Source organism: Schistocerca cancellata, chromosome 7 (genome assembly GCF_023864275.1).
Source record: "Schistocerca cancellata isolate TAMUIC-IGC-003103 chromosome 7, iqSchCanc2.1, whole genome shotgun sequence".
NCBI classification, from domain to species: domain Eukaryota; kingdom Metazoa; phylum Arthropoda; class Insecta; order Orthoptera; family Acrididae; genus Schistocerca; species Schistocerca cancellata.
In genome coordinates, this window is record NC_064632.1 from 449510442 (window position 1) to 449531619 (window position 21178).

A 21178-nucleotide genomic window follows, 5' to 3' on the forward strand; every position below is an offset into this window, starting at 1 on the left:
TTTAACAGCAGAAAATGTCAAGTTCCAATCAAACCCAATCCCACATTGAAAAACTCACTGGACATTATAATTATACAAGTTGGAAGTTCTCAGTGCAAGCATACTTAGAATATAATGACCCCTGGGACTTTGTGTGCAGCATTAACACTAATCCAAAAAACGAAGTCAAGGCAAGATTGAAGCTCATTACATTATTTGATCCAATAACCTATTTGCACATACATATCCACAGCTAAGGAGGACTGGAAGAAACTGGAGCAAGTTTATTACCACTATTCCGGAATCATCTAAAAGTATTAAGGATTAAGTGGACAAAATCACGTCAACCACTCACAAATTAAGAAATACTAAATTTTATGTCAATGATGAATGGCTTGGAAAAATTAATCCTCGCTGGTTCAGCTGTAATATATGAACCAACAATAATGGGAACTGACAGTTCAGTTATAAAAATCTGTGCTGACCTCATAAAAACAAATCTTTTACAAGAAGTACAAGACCCAAAGAGTTCAGCATTATTCATAGGATAACACACACACACACACACACACACACACACACACACACACACACACACACACAAAACATAGTGAAAGGCAATATTAAATCTGAAAAAGAAACTTTCATCGCAGGTTCTGCAGCTTTTTCACATTCGATGAATCCAGATATTTGGTACATTGACTCAAGCATCTCGATACAAGACAAATCAATACAACTGGATCTATGATGTATGAAACCAACCAATACCCATCCTAGCTGTTGCCAGCAAGACACTGCTTACTGTAGGAAGTCTGGGAAATGTCAATTTGATCCCATCCAGGGAAGTCTACCTTGTTGCAGTGCTGACCATATGGATGGCAAGGCTTGTGTGTCCAGCTGAGGGCTATGCCAGCTGTAGCACAGTTATTTGCAGGGTTGCCGATGCTGGACAGAGTTCAGTTGATAAACCAGATGAAGTGTGACCCATCTCCCCCACATCCATTCCCATAGCCTTTCCCAATACAAAGTGTATGTGATCTGAGCCAAAGGGGGCATCGCGCATGGGAAGATGTGTCGTGAGTGGAGCCCCATGTTTACTGGGTGAGCTCCCTGTGTAATTAGCCTTGCACTGCATGAGGCTCTATGGTGTCAACCTAAAATATCCCAAATTCTCGTGGGACCATAATAGAGAACACAGAAAATCAAACAAAAACCAAGGGACTTGATGACACCTCAAGCATCCATGGACCAGAGGGTTGGAACTGATGAATGCTGTTTCTGGAACTGGATCAGGAGACAGACCAGTCCAAGACATGGAAATCATCACTGAGAAATTGGACTATGTCAAGGTCAAAACCCTGGCTGGGGCTCAGAGTAGAAAACTATTCAAATGACAAAATGAAAAGGAAAGCAAAGAATGGCTTTCTAAAAATAAATGGAGGTAACTGAAGGGTCTTGAACCTAAGACCTCAAAATAAAAAAAATAAAATAAAATAATAATAATAAAAAAAACCTGTCTTAGGTCTTAGTGTGAAAGGAGTACAGTACCCCTTCCGTCTTTAAGTCAGGGAACAAAAGAACAAGGAAGGAGACTAATACTTAGACTTCTCAGTATACTCAGATCTAGAAAAAGCTGAGGCAAGAAATAGTGAAACAGACCTATAGTGCCTCAGTCTTGGTTTTTAAGATAACAGTTATCCAACAGAGATATCCACTGGTCAACATTACCCACAACAGAAGGAGCTAGATGGGAAGGAGGGTATATGTGGACAAAGGTGCTCTGATCTTTCGTGTGTGTGTGTGTGTGTGTGTGTGTGTGTGTGTGTGTGTGCGCGCACACATGCGCACATGGGTGGGTGGCTGGAAAGGGGGGGGGGAGGTGAGGTGAACAGTTTATTGGCTTAGGGAGATGATGCCCAAGATATCTCCATGGGAGGAGTCAAAGTTGCTGGTCAAGACAGCAGCAGAACTCGTCAGTACCACAAAGATATGAAACTGGGTACCAATACTTCTTCAGTTCCAGATAGTACATGTCTTGGCAGAGGGCTGAAGGTTAATAAACGAGAATGTTGTAAAATGAAACTGGCAGATTAAAAATGTGTGCCGGACCGAAACTCGAACTCGGGACCTTTGCCTTTCGCGGGCAAGCGCTCTACCAACTGAGCTACCCAAGCACGACTCACGCCCCGTCCTCACAGCTTTACTTCTGCCAGTACCTTTTCTCCTACCTTCCAAACTTTGCAGAAGCATTCTGGAAACATCCCCCAGGCTGTGGCTCAGCCATGTCTCCACAATATCCTTTCTTTCAGGAGTGCTAGTTCTGCAAGGTTCGCAGGAGAGCTTCTGCAAAGTTTGGAAGGTAGGAGACGAGGTACTGGCAGAAATAAAGCTGTGAGGATGGGCGTGAGTCGTGCTTGGGTAGCTCAGTTGGTAGAGCGCTTGCCTGCGAAAGGCAAAGGTCCCGAGTTTGAGTCTCGGTCCGGCACACAGTTTTAATCTGCCAGTAAGTTTGATATCAGCGCACACTCCGCTGCAGAGTGAAAATCTCATTCTATGTTGTATCTGATGGTCAAACCCTCATGGTGGAAGTTGATGAAGAATCCAAGAGGGCAAAGCAAGAACGGGGTCTTAAACTGTATTCAGAATTCTTGCAGGTTACAGTCATGTCAGAATAATTACAGGCATCAGAAGCGACCATGGCCCAAGTTGGTGGCTGCAAGTGTTGCAGATAAACCTGCAACACCGTAAGGGGGCAACTCCTCTCCTGTGTCATATTCTGGGAAGACAGGAGTTGGATGTAGCACTGATCCGGGATATAAAGGGGCTGTATAAGGCCTTGGAGGAATGAGAGGTAAATTGATTTATACTAGAAATCTAAAAACTCCAGAACATACATTTACGTCATGAGCAGAATTTCATGCAGGTGGTAGACTTTTGTTACAGGGACTTGGGAAGGCGGGAAACCCTCTACACTTACAGAAAACTGTCCTCTGCATCTTCCTGGATATTGACCTGGCTTTTAGCAATACCCTTTGAATCCATGGTTAGAGCTGCAGACAGCATGGAACTGAGATGACCATATGCAGGTAAATCAAGACCATGCTGAGTAGACAAAAGGTGGAAACCACCATGATGAATGTATTGTGATCAACACCACCAAAGAGTGTCCACAAGGAAGGGTTTTTTGTCCACTCCTGTGGAACCTAGTGGTAAATAATTGATTGAAGAGTTAAATATTAGAGGTTGCTTTTCCTAAGGAAAAGTAATACTTGGCAAATTTGCTAGTACTATTAGAACAATGGCAGAATGAGCACTGAACGTTCTGCAAAACTGGTAAAGGAAACTGCTATAGTACTGTACATGAGGAATCATGTGCAGGACACATACTGGAATCTCAAGATTTTCAACAAAACTCTTTCAGTACAGGGGGAAGTGAAGTATCTAGGGGCAACCCAGGAAGTACGTAACACTATCATGGACACCTCACATAAAGAATATATATTCCAATGTGAAAGGCACTCTAATGTGCACTAGAAGGGGATGGGGTAAAAACTGAGGTCTACAAGAGTACACCAGTGCAATAAGACCTCTGATAATTTATGCGGCTGCAGTATGGTGGAATAAAGCAGAACAGAGGGGGACTGATGGCCTTTGTTGTCTGGTCCCTTCAACCCCCCACAAACCAACCAACCAGAACAGAAGGTGGCTGCTACAGAACTTGGCACAACAGGTGGAATTAGCAGCACTCCCACTGCTGGGATGGAGACCATGCTGGAAGTGCCCCCATTACATCTCTGGATTACAATGGAGTCACCAGTAGAGGCATACAGGTTGAAAACTGCAAATAACTGGAAACTTCATGGACATCCGGAAACCCACACCAACATAGTGATTGTGGTAAATACAGGAATGGTCAGAAAATTCCAGCTGACTTTTCAATAACTTCCAGCTGCTTCAATAAAACATTCAAGGTAACAACTGTAGTAGGAAGCAGTGAAAGAATAAACCATGACACCATTCTGGAATCACAGTCTGGTTTACTGATGTGCTGAAAACAGATGAAGGTGCTGGGGCTAGGGTATACGAGAATGGGGAACATCCTACAGTAGAGAGAGCAGCCACTCTAGGGAAGCTGGCCCTATATTTCAGGCACAAATATCTACTATCAGTGTGTGCGTGGAGGACAATCAACATTGTTTCTACAAGGATCATGGTCTCTACATTCACTCAGATAGCCAAGCAGCCTTGAAATCTGTGTCAACCACTGCTATGAGATCAAAGAACACTGCAGAACATCATAAAGCCCTTGTGAGACTAGAGGACAGCAACAGGGAAAACTTGCTGTGGGTCCCCTAGTCACTCAGAAATTAGTGGCAATGAACAAGCTGCTAGGCTGGCCAAAATACCGGGTGATCAAAAAGTCAGAATAAATCACGGAATAATGTAGATAGAGAGGTACAAATTGACACACATGCTTGGAATAATATGGGGTTTATTAGAACCAAAAAAATACAAAAGTTAAAAAAAGTCCGACAGATGGTGCTTCATCTGATCAGAATAACAATAATTAGTATAAGAAAGGAAGACAAAGCAAAGATGATGTTCTCTACAGGAAATGCTCAATATGTCCACCATCATTCCTCAACAATAGCTGTAGTTGAGGAACAATGTTGTGAACAGCACTGTAAAGCATACCCGGATTTATGGTGAGGCATTGGTGTCGGATGTTGTCTTTCAGCATCCCTAGAGATGTCGGTCGATCACGATACACTTACGACTTCAGGTAAACCCAAAGCCAATAATCGCACGGACTGAGGTCTGGGGACGTGGGAGGCCAAGCCTGACGAAAGTGGCGTCTGAGCACACGATCATCACCAAATGAAGCGTGCAAGAGATCTTTCATGCATCTAGCGATATGGTGTGGAACGCCATCCTGCATAAACATCGTACGTTCCAGCAGGTGTTTATCAGCCGGGCTGGGGATGATGTGAGTCTGCTAAAATATCGGCGTACCTCTCACCCGTCACGGTAGCAGTTACAAAACCAGAATTATTTCATCGAAGAAAAAAGGTCCGATAACGGTAGATGTGGTAAATCCAACCCATACCGTGACTTTCTTGTCGTGCAATGGAGTTTCCACAACAGTTCTAGGATTTTTGGTAGCCCAAATTCTGCAGTTGTGGGCGTTGACAGACCCTCGGAGCATGAAATGAGCTTTGTCGGTCCACAACATGTTACTCAACTAATCATCATCTTCCGCCATCTTTTGAAATGCCCACACCGCAAATGCTCTCCACTTCACTAAATCGCCAGGTAACAGTTCATGATGTCGGTGGATTTTGGACGGATAGCATCGGAGGGTACGCTTCAGTGCCAACCAAACAGTAGTGTATGGAATGCCGGTGCAATGTGCGACTGCACAAGTGCTGACTTCCCCGTGCATAGACGAACCCGCTATGGTCTCCATTTCTTCCTGAACTGTCTCAGCAGCATTACGCCTTGTGCTTGGTTGGCCACTACAGGGTCTATCGTCTAAACAACCCATGGCTTCGAACTTCGAAATCATGTTTTGCTGTCCAGCGCCGTCTGTCGGACATGTGAACTACTCCCCCCCCCCCCCTCCCCCCCAAATAAAACCCTATGTCATTCCAAGCATGTTTGTCAATTTTTACCTCTCTATCTACATTATTCCATGGTTTATTAAGTTTTCAAATTTATACTGACTTTTTGATCACCCGGTACACATTACGACTCAATTTGTTGGACCAGAAACTGCCCTTACCATCACTAAAGTGGAAGCCCGTAAGTGTAGACTATGTGGTGGGGAGGATGAAAATCCACCACATTTAATCTTCTAATGTAAAGCATTAGAGGTGAAAAGACACAGAATATTCGTGTTATTAATGCCTGAAGGAACTGCATCTAATAATGAATTAGTAAAGGGTCACCCACCACTCTTTACGGGTACTGATGGACATTACACAAATCAGGGAGTGAAACCACACAATAAACTCAATTTTGGACCTGGCAATAGGGCACTAAGACTCACTGTTGTTTTGACTCTCAGCACAAATAATCAGAGAATCAGTCAATGTCAATTTGATACTGAGTGGTGATATAAACATAAGAACTCAGGTAACAGATGTATTATGTGTACAAAAACTTGCTGCTAACCTACTGTCAATTAGTGCTGTGGTCAGAACCAGATAACTAACAAATTTCAGGCATGATGGTTGTGATATAGGAGGAAACATTTGTATGTTCAGCAACAATAATAAATAATTTGTATTTACTGAACACACAAAGAGAAGTGAATGCTAATTTAATGTGTCCTCTCAATTTAAATTCTGTTATCCTGTAGCATCGACACATGGAGCATTTGAATTTTAATGACATAAATAGATTACCAGATCATACCAAAGAAGGAGTTTGTCTCCTACTGGTAGTAAAGAACCTGTCACATGCTTGACATGTCTCAAAGCAAAGTACACCATATAGTATGCACCATAGACCTTGAAGTTGGTGGGGAGGCTTGTGTGCCTCAGCTATACAGATAGCCGTACCGTAGGTGCAACCACAATGGAGGGTTATCTGTTGAGAGGCCAGACAAACGTGTGGTTCCCAAAGAGGGGCAGCAGCCTTTCCAGTAGATGCAGGGGCACAGTCTGTATGATTGACTGATCTGGCCTTGTAACATTAACCAAACGGCCTTGCTGTGCTGGTACTGAAAATGGCTGAAATCAAGGGAAAACTACAGCCGTAATTTTTCCTGAGGGTATGCAGCTTTACTGTATGGTTAAATGATGATGGTGTCCTCTTGGGTAAAATGTTCCGGAGGTAAAATAGTCCCCCATTCGGATCTCCGGGCGGGGACTTCTCAGGAGGACATCGGTATCAGGAGAAACAAATCTGGGGTTCTATGTATCGGAGCATGGATTGTCAGATCCCTTAAAGGGGCAGGCAGGTTAGAAAATTTAAAAAGGGAAATGGATAGGTTAAAGTTAGATATAGTGGGAATTAGTGAAGTTCAGTGGCAGGAGGAACACAACCACTGGTCAGGTGAATACAGGGTTATAAATACAAAATTAAATAAGGGTACTGCAGGAGTACGTTTAATTATGAATAAAAAAAATAGGAGTGTGGGTAAGCTACTAAGAACAGTATAGTGAATGCATTATTGTAGCCAAGATAGGCACAAAGCTCATGCCTAACACACCAGTACAAGTTTATAAAGCAACTAGCTCCACAGATGATGAAGAGATTGAAGAAATGTATAGTAAGGTAAAAGAAATTACTCAGATAGTGAAGTGAGGCGAAAAATTAATAGTCATGGGGAACTGGAATTTGATCATAGGAAAGGAAGAGAAGGAAAAGTAGTAGGAGAATGTGGAATGGGCATAAGGAATGAAAGAGGAAGCCGCCTGGTAGAATTCTGCACAGAGCATAACTTAATCATAACTAACACTTGGCTTAGGAATCATGAAAGACTGTGGTATATATGGAAGAGGCCTCGAGACACTGGAAGGCTTCAGATAGATTATATAATGGTCAGACAGAGATTTAGGAACCAGGTTTTAAACTGTACGACATTTTCAGGGGCAGATGTGGACTCTGAACACAATCTATTGGTTATGAACTGTAGATTAAAACTAAAGAAGTGTGACAATATACACTGTCATAAACCAGCATCTGTGACACACTATTTATGCACAATAACATTACTGAAAAGGACTGACCTGCCATTAATTAATACACCACTCGCTTTTCACAACTGCCGTGACCTGACAAGGAATATAAATTACTTTCCAACCGGACAAGTGTGTTACACTGGCTCATATTTACTGCCAAGTTTCTGACAGCACTGCATGCATGTTGCTAAGGTGGAAGGGTGCTGTACCCAACACACAATTCAGACTGCTTCCCATGCAAAGTACATAGTTCTGCTACTGCTGATATTTCAAGCAGTCAAATGGATGGACATGTTGCAGACTAGTCTTTTAAAGGAGGAAAGAGAATTTGTGCGGATAGAACATACTCAGTATATGGGGTACCTCAGGTACCTTTTTTGGGATAATCCACCAACACACCAACTTGCAAGGCCCTCCAGGTGTTTGAATATAATCAAGATAGCTTTTACCTGTATGTGAATTTCAGCCATCTCACTAAAAGACTGGTAATGGAATTTTCAATTGGTCTCATTTTAATTAAGATGAATTCCAAAGTTACAATAAATGAAGAAACTCCTCCAGAAACACTGCTATAGGAAATCTTAAGTTTTTGATAAACACAAATAAAAATAAATATTTGGACACAAGACACAGTAATATAGACCAGGTTAAAACAGATGTTTTCGGATGCAAACTGCAAATGACATCCAGATAATGTCTCTGTTAGTTGAAAATTTATCTCACTTTAAAGATGAGCTCAACGAATAGCATTAAAAGATTACAAACATATATAAAATATCCTAGAATTAAGGATAATTGATTTTGTAGAATTATTAGGAAAACTACAATACTGAATTTTTTGTTTCAGCTATTAACATCTTTGTTAATCAAAACCTGAGAAATGGTATCCATTCAATAAGCAGCAGGAAACTGTATTAATACTGTAACATTTTCAGTTCAAATTATAAATAATGTGTGTCTTGAAACAATCCTAGGGACCAGCTTCAGCAATCTGCGTGCATTCCAAATATGGGCTCAGATGCAAGAAACTATAAGATCATAATGTTTCAACCCATCAAGGTACATTGAAATGTGTCAAATACAATTAATCCCATTAAGAAACCAAGTTCACAAACACTGCTCAATATTTATTTACAAACTAGAAAAAAATTGAGTTATGCCTAGTAAATTTTTTGTGCTGTTCCATAAATCAGTTGTACTGATTTATTAAAAATTAGGCAAATAATTTATTTTCTATACTTTTAATTACAGAATCTGTACCATAAGTGTTCTGGACAAATTGTGAAAAATCGTAATACAACGTTGTTGTTTAAGTATTTAGTATTTGCATCTCAAAACTTCAAAACTGATAGGTATTTTCGGATCAGGACTGGTTCAAATGCATCACTGCTAGCAACATGTCAATCACCCTGAAAGGTATGGGGGTTGGGTTGTTTAGGGGAGGAGACCAAACAGTGCGGTCATTGGTCTCATAAGATTAGGGAAGGTCAGGGAGGGACGTCAGCCATGCTCTTCCAAAAGGAACTATCCCGGCATTTGCCTGGAGTGGTTTAGGGAAATCAGGATGCTTGGACATGGGATTGAACCATTACCCTCCCATATGTGAGTCCAGTGTGCTAACCACTGCACCACCTCACTCGGTGAAAGCTATGGAACTTATCCATATAGCCTGATGACAAAAGTTTGTATTGGATTATTTTCACTGAGAAATACATTCAGAACTGTTGCAAGAAGAAGCCATGTTATTTATTACACAGCTTATTTTCTATTTCCTTCCCACTACTTAATTCTATCCATATTTTGCAGCTGTGAAAGAGACTGTATTCAGTACACAATTAGTATGAGTAAAAACAGCGTCAGTCTCAATTTTTTGGTGTTTTATTAAATTACACAATGCATTTTGGACCCTATGGGTCCATCATCACTAGAAAAACATCTTACACATCTTAATACATAATTGACTTCTGTTCTTGAGAGTAAGGTACAATTTAATAAAACACGAAAAAATTGTGACTGAAGACATTTTTATTCATACTACTTTCCTAACATTAGTTCATTGTTTTCTGTATGTGTTCTAACTTCACAGCTTAATTTACTTACCTGAAATTCTTCAAGCAGCTTCTTCTCAATCCATGCAATTACATGTGAAATATTTACTCTTCTTTCTCCAAACTTTGGCCGAGCGGATAGCCAAATTTTTGGGTTTTCTCTAAATCCATACCTGTTAACAGTTTGTCAGTCAAAAGCAATAAGATATATATTTCTACATCTACATTATCTTAAGAAATAATGGACAATTGCACTCATGTGGATTGACGAGGAAGAAATTGAACACTGAAACCTAAAGTACTGTGACCAGTGTGACTGCTCGGAATGCCTTTTCTCATTAAATTATTGGCTGTGATAGTGATGCTTGGTTTTCTAAATATCCCCACTTTGATTTATTCCACCCATTCATTTCAGTTATGAATGTGATGTTCCATTATTTACCTTTCATTCCAACCACTGTGTCCCATTTTCCCTTTTCACACATTCTTCACTCTGAAGGGAAACAAGTCCATTCTGATCATGTACTCCATTGCTTTCTATTTTTTATGCATAACAGTACCAACTACATGTAACTCCCAATCTGTCAAGATATATGTAAATGTATTTACATTTACTTATAGCTAAACAACAGAGTCAGAAACACATCTGTCTGTACAAGTGGATAGCACTACGGTATTAACGTACTTCTTGCTCTAGTTGTTGTTTAATTCTTCTATACAAAAATGGAGAAAATCTTGTACATGTAGTCCAAGAGAGAAATACATCTGCAATTATCTGGATTGCCCTTATCTTTGTTTGTGTGGTGCAGATGGATTATTGCTGTGCTCTAATGTTCAGGGAAATTTCACCCAAATTTTTGGTAGAGCATCGTGTAGCAGTGTCAAAATCACATCACAATCATATTTACACATTTCTGTGAAAATTTGACTTTTAATTTTTCTGCCCCTTCAGTGCAGCTTCCATCTCTTGTGCTGTGGACGACTTTGTGCGTTCAGAGTTGATCTATAATTCAAAAGTTTATTGAAAGCTTTTGCCATAATTTCAGCATTTTCCCTGTTAATGTGTGCCATTCTTCTGCCCTCACTTTTTAGCAGTAGCTTGGGATTGGGGTGTCAAGGAGAGCATTACTTCTATAGTTGTCTTCCAAAGGTATTGTCATAGTCTCTGGCATTGTATTTGTGGTAGCCTTCTTCTAGTGAGTTAATCCCATTTTTCTGATATTGTTTCTTCATTTTCCTGACAATTGGGGTGATATATTCTCTGACATTTTGAGGGTGATGGTGTTTTTGATTGTTTCATGGGATTGAAATTTTAACCATGTCTATGTCCTTCTTAACAAATTGTATCACATTCTGTAGTCCGCCAGGTACGTTTCTTACATGGGTGTAAGGGTGCTAAACTTTCAGCTCCTTGTTTGGGGACTTGTAGTGGTTCTTATAAACTATTTATTAATTTTGTGGTTTGCATGATTTCCCTATAACTGTCTTTTCTGATTCTTGGTGTGAGTGGTGATTCCACTTTTCTTTGTTGGTCTTTGTTTATTTCTTGTTTAGAGGTGCAAATTTAGTTTTAATAATGATTGTATAGGGTTCTGAACCTGTATCGACTTCTCTTAGTGCTTTAATATTGTAGATTTCTCTACGAAAGGATTTGGCCGTGCAGGCATGATCTAGCTGCCACTCCTCTGTTCAAAAGTCACAATGTTTCCAAGTTTGTTCAGTCTCCTTTAAATTTGGAGATGATGGTGCGCTGTCCACTGAGTTCGAAAATTCTTTGGTCATTCTGGTTGGTATGTTTCTATGGAGCCCATTAGTCAATTATATCTTGGTAATTTCTTTTCTTCTTGGAGACCATTAATTATATCTTAGTAGTTTCCTTCTTTTCCTCTCTCTCTCTCTCTCTCTCTCTCTCTCTCTCTCTCTCTCTCTCTCACACACACACACACACACACACACACACACACACACACACACACACACACACTTCTTAGTAGGATGTTGTAGTCTCCTAATACTACCTTACATTGTTTTTATTTTCTTGGGTTACTGTCTGTTCACAATATTCAGCATGTACCCAATATCATTCTCAATAGTATAACTGAACCCCTACTATTATTAAATCCTCTTTTACAGAATCTTTCCTCAAAGAGCCTAAATCACAGGAGACATTGCAGAGCCATGGACTTTGATTAAAAATGCTAGTTACCTGATAATCATATGCCAGAGACTTCTGTACCAGATCATAAATTTCCCTGCCATAACTACCATCTAACAATAAAACCTTCTCTGCTTTCGTAACACTTTCATTTCTAGTCTTAGCTTGCACCTTATGCTCTTACTATCAGATTACTTCTGAACTGGTATGCTTTTCTCCACAGCCTGTAAGGCTCTGAAACTATTGGAGAGATGCCTAGATTGAAACTATCAGACCTGCAGCATCTAGCATCTCCTGTACCATTCCACTGATTTTGTACAATTCACAAGGGCAATTAAAAAATGGTATGGCATTAGAGGCCTTCCTCTTGCATGGATGGAGTCTCACCATAACTTTAAAAAACAGAGGGTAATGTTAGCAAACGATATGACAGAATAAGATTAAATTAAGAAATGGGGGAAAATTAACTATGGTGTGACACAGCATTTGCAGTTTGGCCCATGCTTCAAAAACTATGATGTTTGCTAAGTACATAAGTATAGTGATAAAGGACTTATACACATCCATAGTAGAGACAGCCAGGAGAGTGGGGAACACTGTCAGAACACTGCATAGCAACAGGGGACTCAATGAAATATTAACAAACTGAATGGTTAAGACAGACCTCTTCATTTTGGGATTATTTTCAGAAGGAGACTGCTGAAATATGATCAGCCAATGGTCTCATCAACAGGCATGGTAGCTTCACCCTCAATAAAATGTGAACTCAGCACCCAAACAAATGAAGTCACGACATCAACCAAGGCCAACCTTTTTGCCTGACAGGAGCAGCATAAACACTGAGGAATCAGAGTTCACATACAGCAGTCAGTTACCACACCTGCCCACCAATTCACCCTGCATGGCATGTAGCCAGGTAGTCATGGAAGGGGTGGGGATTGATGAGTATACAGGAAGCATGATGTAGCAAAACACACTCATTCTACAGATATCACCTGAAGACGATGGCAAAGTACGCAGCTGAAATATTGTGTTTTGTAAATGACGCACATGGCTGGACAACCTTAAAGCATACAAAAGTTGATTCACTGGAAAAGCTTAATATCACACTTTTAAAACTCTATGTCATAGTGTTGTCAGCCCTAATTTTTCTGATTTCAAAAAAGTATAATTTTCCTAAAATAACATCCTAGTTTATGAAATTTCTCAACTACAAAAATTTGACTTTCTAGGAAAACCATGGAGGAATTTTCCAAATTTCAGTGCATAATCATATTTCTGCGTCATAAAACCTTTTTGATAATGTATATACTAGCAGATTGATGCAACAAATGGAAATCTGTACAAAGGCTGGGATTCAAACCCAGGTCTTCTGCTCAGTGGGCGGATGTGCTAACCACTATGACACCCTGGTTCAATGGTTTTGTACAACTGCACAGAGTATCCTCAAACAGCTCCCTCCTGAATCCAAATTTCCATTCACACCTGAGCTCACTTGGTATTCCCCCAAGCTCGAATTGCATTGCAGTGGCTCTCCAGCTGTAATGGAATAGCAGCTCAGCATCACAGAATAAGGGGGATCGTACCTGTAACCCAGGCACAGGCACTTCATAAAATTAAACTATATGGTTCCAGGTACCATTTCAGGTCTCAAAAATCTATGATGTATACAAGCATAGTGAAACAACGAATGAAAACTGGTACCAAGGCCAGGATTCAAACCCAGGTCTCCCACTAGTAAGGGAATACCAAGTGTGCTGTGGCATGAATGGGGATTTGGATTTAGGAGGGAGACATCATAGGGTAACCCATAAGTTGTGCAAAGCCATTATGGCAGGGTGGCTGGGTGGTTAGCACATCTGCCTAGTAAGCAGCAGACCCGAGTTCGAATTCCGGCCTTGGTATCAATCTTTATTCGTCACTTCAGGCTGTATAGGTGTTTGAGACTTGAAAAGGTCTCTGGAACCATATAGTTTCATTTGCTTTTTGTGCCTAATGTGTATATTTTCTCTACTTTTTCTGTCTTTTACATTACTATTAAAAATGTGATAACTGTGGGGATGCACGACGCACCGATTTCTTTGGACTCCTTATGAACGTCTCTTGTATGAGCTCCACATTCACTTCACTCACACTGGGATGTCCGCTTCTTGTTCCCGGGCAGAAGCAACCTGTCGTAACGAATGCTGTGGCGGTACACATGGTGGCGGGGCGGGGGTGGGGGGGGGGGGGGGGGGGGACGCTTTCAGGATTTCTCTTCAAAATGACATATGTATGACATCTATACAATGTTTGGTTCTTGTGCAATAAATAATTGAAAGTGTTCCTGGACTTTATGTACACCCTGTATTTTGCTACAACTCTCCAACAAGCATATTTAAATAAGCTTTGAACTTAGAGACAGTCAGTCCATGGCAAGGATTCAAAGTGTGCAAACACTATGTCATTCAGCATTATTTCCCATGAGCCCACATTAAATAATCACAGAGTAATCTCGAGGCAGTCAGTGTGCATTTAGCATTCAGTCAAATAAAATTCCACAACTGCTGTGTACATCAAAGTACGACTGAATTATGTAAATATAGTCGCTTGTGTAGAACAGTTATTGTGTGTAGGCAAGGTATTATTAACACTTGCATTTGAGTTTATTGATGTGTACTTTAAGTATGAAGATTAATGCACTGCTGAGTATTAGTATGTGGGCAGTGATAATAAACATGCATAACTTGAAATCTACTCTGACCATATTGTGTGTAATTGCTCCTTGGTCCTTGCTGGGAGAAAGACTACTAAGGAACACAATTCGCAGGTTAGTAAATGTACAATCTCTGTGGAGATTTACAAATTATTTCAGACATCCACAGAGATGTCACAAAGCTACCTCAGTTCTGCAACTGTATCAGTGGGAGTGATGTCCACTTCACTTTTGAGATGACTATAAGAAAAAAAGTGTAGGGGATTAAGGTCAGGCGATCTTGGAGGTCAAGGTACATGAACTACCAGACCCATTCATCTTGGACATGACTGGCGCATTAGATATCCTCTCCTATCATCGGCATAATGCTCCAGTACTGAACCGTGCACTTCAACCATGCACCATGTGTGAAATTTGAGTCTAATAATATGGGGACCTGATCAAAAAGCTTGCATTTCAAGTAAAATTGTACTAACCAGGACATATTTCATACCAAAGCCAGTTGTGGATTGCAGCTACACACTTGCAATTATCTCATAAATGGCTTGTTTGCAGGCCAATATTTACTGGAAAGTCTTTGTTTCTTTTATTGTATACTACACCTGTGTCAGTTTTTGCTAGTAGTTGTGATACACCCTGTATATGTACGGCAGTCCCCCTTGTCATTATGTTCAAATCTGCTGTTTATACCCAATCAAACTTCTCTCCTCACGTCCAGCACAATCGTCCGCCTGCAGCCAGTAAAGCCAGTAACTAACCACAGTCCCTCTTAAAATATATTTCACTGAGTTGAACTGTCACTGCTTCTATTACAGCATAATTCTAGTACAATGCCGTGTGCGCCAGTGTGTTTGTTTCTTGGAACCTTATTTTGTGATCATTTTACAAGCTGTGCTCTGTCATCGTTAACCTCTCAGAGATCCACCACAGCTCAAACAGTCTGGCTGATATAGTTAATATCACATTAGCACAGGATTGAGATTGATGTTCTATTCCATTGCTTATAACAAACATTAGTCATTACTAGTGTGCAAAACACTAGTTTCTGCTCATCACTTTGCATATGTGCCTTAGTTTGTTGGATGTGGCATCATAGTAGCTTAAAACAGCAAACAGTTTCTTGGTTTCCCTGGGAATGTGAGAGTTTTGCCTTTTTTTTATGTTGTACCTAAATTAAAATCTAATGTCCCCCTTACTATCACTATTTTTTAAAACACATTGTTAAGGTGCTCCAAATCAGAACCTTAAGGCCATTGTCATAAGGAATCTTGTTATGCAAATGAACATATTAGGATAGCCATCATCTGTGCCATGTGACGAAAACATCTCACATTTAGGTACAAGTCTCTGTGTGTACGTCTCCAACACACAAAGTGATCTACTCACCTGCTTGCTTGTCATTTAGTAAACAATTAGCACGTCTTCCAAATCAGTGAACTTTCCATCTCTCTGCCTTCATAATTAACTTGATGCTTATATGAATACCGTTTATATAAATCAGAATCAGTGACAGAGTCATTTCAACATGAGGCCATGTGAAGTATATGTTGTCAATGAACCAGGTAAAAAAAAAAAGCACTTCAGGTGGAAGGCAGATTCTTTAAAATGCTGCATTAATAGTGATAGTGGGGAACTCATTGAAATGCTCTCATAGTATTTGCCACTGTACAAAAAGCACATTTTCAGAAAGCAATGTTGAAACAGACTAATTTTGTCTGGTGGAAATTGCTCATATAACAATTTCAGTGCGTCTTCCAATAGCCCCCTTGAGAACAGGGAAACTACACCAGGCAGATTATTAATGCAATGGGCTTATCATCAATGGTCACAAACTAGGGTTCCTGAGAAACCATGATCCTGGCTTGGCCCACATAGAATTTTGTGTGTGTGTGTGTGTGTGTGTGTGTGTGTGTGTGTGTGTGTGTGTGATATGGCTTACAGGAAATTGAAAGACAAGTTACATTGGCTGTAAACAGTGGCAACAACTGTGAGCACAGTTGTGGAAGAGCAAGTTTCCATGTTACGTGCACTCCTGTTTGAGTGCTCCAGTAGGGGGAGCAGCACTTAATTCCAAACCAAAAATGTGGTATATATACATTGAGGCACCAAAGAAACTGATACAGGTATGCATATTCAAACACGGAACTATATAAGCAGGCAAAATACGGCACCGCGGTCAGCAACACTTATGTAAGACAACAAATGTCTGGCAATGCTGTTAGTTCAGTTACTGCTCCTACAATGGCAGGTTATCAAGATTTAAGTGAGTTTGAATGTGGTGTTATAGTTGGCACATGAGCGATGGGACACAGCATCTCTGAGGCAGCGATGAAGCGGAAATTTTCCCATATGACCATTTCCCGAGTGTAACGTGAATATCAGGAATCTGGTAAAACATACAATCTCCAACATCACTGTGACTGGAAAAATATCCTGCAAGAGCGGGACCAATGATGACTGAAGAGAATCGTTCAGTGTGACAGAAGTACAACCCTTCTGCAAATTGCTACAGATTTCAATGCTGGGCCATCAACAAATGTTAGCGTGGGAACCATTCAACAAAACATCATCGATATCAGCTTTCGGAGCCAAATTACCACTCATTTACCCTTGATGACTGCACGACACAAAGCTTTACATCTCACCTGGGCCCATCAACACCAACATGGGACTGTTGATGACAGGAAACATGTTGCCTGGTCGGACAAGCCTCGTTTCAAATCGTATCGAGCGAATGGACATGTATGGGTACGGAGACAACCTCATGAATCCATGGACCCTGCATGTCAGCAGGGGACTGATCAAGCTGGTGGAGACTATGGAATGGCGTGGCGTGTGTGCAGTTGGAGTGATATGGGACCCTGACATGTCTAGATAAGACTCTGACAGGTGACACATACATAAGCCATCTTGCCTGATCACCTGCATCCATTCACATCCATTGTGCATCCCAACAGACTCGGGTAATTCCAGAAGGACAATGCAACATCCAACACATCCAAAATTGCTACAGAATGGCTCTAGGAACACTCTTCTGAATTGAAACACTTCCACTGTCAACCAAACTGCCCAGACATGAATATTATTGAGCATATCCGGGATGCCTTGCAACATGCTGTTCAGAAGATATGTCCCCCCCCCCGCCCCGCACCCTGTACTCATGGATTTATGGACAGCCCAGCAGCATTCAAGGTGTCAGTTGTCAATTCCTTCCAGCACTACTTCAAACATTAGTCGAGTCCATGCCACGTCATGTTGCGAGACTTCTGCGTGCTTGTGGGAGGCTTACACAATATCAGGTAGGCGTATCAGTTTCTTTAGCTCTTCAGTGTAGATGCTTATATGAGGGCAATTTTGACATATCCAGGCAGCCAATCTACATACTGCTAATGACACTGGCAATGGAAGCCATCATGGGCTCAGGTTCATCCACAGAATTTACACTCCTGGAAATGGAAAAAAGAACACATTGACACCGGTGTGTCAGACCCACCATACTTGCTCCGGACACTGCGAGAGGGCTGTACAAGCAATGATCACACGCACAGCACAGCGGACACACCAGGAACCGCGGTGTTGGCCGTCGAATGGCGCTAGCTGCGCAGCATTTGTGCACCGCCGCCGTCAGTGTCAGCCAGTTTGCCGTGGCATACGGAGCTCCATCGCAGTCTTTAACACTGGTAGCATGCCGCGACAGCGTGGACGTGAACCGTATGTGCAGTTGACGGACTTTGAGCGAGGGCGTATAGTGGGCATGCGGGAGGCTGGGTGGACGTACCGCCGAATTGCTCAACATGTGGGGCGTGAGGTCTCCACAGTACATCGATGTTGTCGCCAGTGGTCGGCGGAAGGTGCACGTGCCCATCGACCTGGGACCGGACCGCAGCGACGCACGGATGCACGCCAAGACCGCAGGATCCTACGCAGTGCCGTAGGGGACCGCACCGCCACTTCCCAGCAAATTAGGGACACTGTTGCTCCTGGGGTATCGGCGAGGACCATTCCCAACCGTCTCCATGAAGCTGGGCTACGGTCCCGCACACCGTTAGGCCGTCTTCCGCTCACGCCCCAACATCGTGCAGCCCGCCTCCAGTGGTGTCGCGACAGGCGTGAATGGAGGGACGAATGGAGACGTGTCGTCTTCAGCGATGAGAGTCGCTTCTGCCTTGGTGCCAATGATGGTCGTATGCGTGTTTGGTGCCGTGCAGGTGAGCGCCACAATCAGGACTGCATACGACCGAGGCACACAGGGCCAACACCCGGCATCATGGTGTGGGGAGCAATCTCCTACACTGGCCGTACACCACTGGTGATCGTCGAGGGGACACTGAATAGTGCACGGTACATCCAAACCGTCATCGAACCCATCGTTCTACCATTCCTAGACCGGCAAGGGAACTTGCTGTTCCAACAGGACAATGCACGTCCGCATGTATCCCGTGCCACCCAACGTGCTCTAGAAGGTGTAAGTCAACTACCCTGGCCAGCAAGATCTCCGGATCTGTCCCCCATTGAGCATGTTTGGGACTGGATGAAGCGTCGTCTCACGCGGTCTGCACGTCCAGCACGAACGCTGGTCCAACTGAGGCGCCAGGTGGAAATGGCATGGCAAGCCGTTCCACAGGACTACATCCAGCATCTCTACGATCGTCTCCATGGGAGAATAGCAGCCTGCATTGTTGCGAAAGGTGGATATACACTGTACTAGTGCCGACATTGTGCATGCTCTGTTGCCTGTGTCTATGTGCCTGTGGTTCTGACAGTGTGATCATGTGATGTATCTGACCCCAGGAATGTGTCAATAAAGTTTCCCCTTCCTGGGACAATGAATTCACGGTGTTCTTATTTCAATTTCCAGGAGTGTATTTGGATGAGTAACTAAGACATCTCTACTCAAAAAAAAATTTTTTTATGTCACTGATAAAATTTGTAGCACCGTCAGCCAAATTAAAACTTGTAACAAAATATAGGTATATTAAAATATGGTCTCTATGCGACACATTACCGAAGGGAAATACTGCATATGATCTAAAGCATAAAAATGTTTTAAAGGTGGCAAGTACAAAATGCAAAAGTTGTAAGGAATGGTGGAAAGTGATAAGCAATGAAAGTAAAATGAGCAACAGATTATTTTAGGCTGCATTACATAACTGGTCATTTGGAAACTATCCATCAAAATATGTTATCTGTAAGTTATGTGCTCACTTTCTGATCGGCTATGTCTGCTATTTTATAATTGGATAATTATACAATTATACAATTATACAATACATACTGTGCTTGAAAATGGCCTGTAAGGCCAAAAGTGGCCAATCATACAAGACTGGTAAATCTCAAAATGCCTTTCCATAAAATTCAGTTTTCATGGATAATCTCAGAGACCATGAATACAATTCAAAGACAATGAAACCCTACACAGTACTTTCATTCCACACCATAAATATGACAAAAACTGACACTATTTGGACACTCATCCTCTGTGCTACACAGAAGTCTTTTTTTAATTTTTTGACAAGGACACTGCATTATATTATGACAATACACCCACATGATGGATTCTGTTTTTTCCTTGGTATGTTGCATAAACAGCAGAAGCATCACTACCAAACAGTTTTGGTTTGTGGTGAAAATTTCTCTGAATGTAGGTAAATAAAATTTTCAGCTATTTTAATAACAGGAACTGGGAATACTGTGGTGTTTCACGTGGTCACACTTACCAGAGCCGATCAGAAGGTGGAGGTGGAATATTCAGCGTCAAAGTACCAACCAAGCCTCTAAGTTCCACAGAAAGAAGCAATCTTGTGTTGGAGACCTCTTCCATGGCTTTCTTAATATATTTGTACTCTGTAGCCTAAAAATTTAACATTATTTTTATTATATGTAATAATAATAATAATAATAATAATAATAATAATAATAATAATAATAAAATAATAATAATACAGTGTTGCCACTATAAAACTGGCCCAAAAAATATTTTTAATTCTAAAAATAAAAAAGCTAATCTAATTCATTAACAGTAGAAATGTGCACCCAATTGTGTCTGCCCCAATTTCTACTGGTGCTGTTGCTGCTTGGATTACATTTTATGAAATGTTGAAAATACTTATTGTGCACGTTTTATTTTGGTCACCTTACAACAATTATTATATAATTACGACATACTAAATTTCAAGATAAATGTTAAAAGTGGATCGAACATGATAATCAGATAGATTAGCTACCTAGAAAAATTTGCGGCAGAACATTCTGGGAAAAACTCTGAGAAAGTTTTGCATCTCTTTCTTGATCATATTACATTATTAGATTTCAGCTTAACAGTTATTGGCTGAGAGACTCAAGTAATTAATGTGGATGGTAGGCAAATGCATCTGTGTGGCAGTGTTCAAAATTCCTTATCTGAAAATTAGAAACTTACCCAAACTTTTAATGTACAGCAGTGAATCAGTGATTGTACAGTACTATAGACATTGACTACTAATGTTAGCATGAACGTTAAAAAGGTAGGCGGAGAGTTCTGCTTAATAAGTATGACAAAAAACAGGTTTCAAATTACCTGAGTAATCTACATCGAACATTCATCTCTAAGGCTGAAAATGTTGGGTATAAATGG

General features: G+C 41.2%; 1 protein-coding gene across 3 annotated transcripts in view; it reads right to left on the bottom strand.

Annotated features, from left to right (window-relative positions):
- Positions 1 to 21178, bottom strand: part of LOC126092122 (testis-expressed protein 2) — a 335634-nt gene that overhangs the window by 29546 nt on the left and 284910 nt on the right. For all 3 annotated transcript variants that reach the window (XM_049907564.1, XM_049907563.1, XM_049907562.1), the window contains exons 13-14: positions 20283 to 20416; positions 9768 to 9888 (exon numbers count right to left, since the gene is read on the bottom strand). In XM_049907564.1, coding sequence (XP_049763521.1) covers positions 9768 to 9888; positions 20283 to 20416 — 255 coding nt within the window. The remainder of the gene's footprint in view (positions 1 to 9767; positions 9889 to 20282; positions 20417 to 21178) is intronic.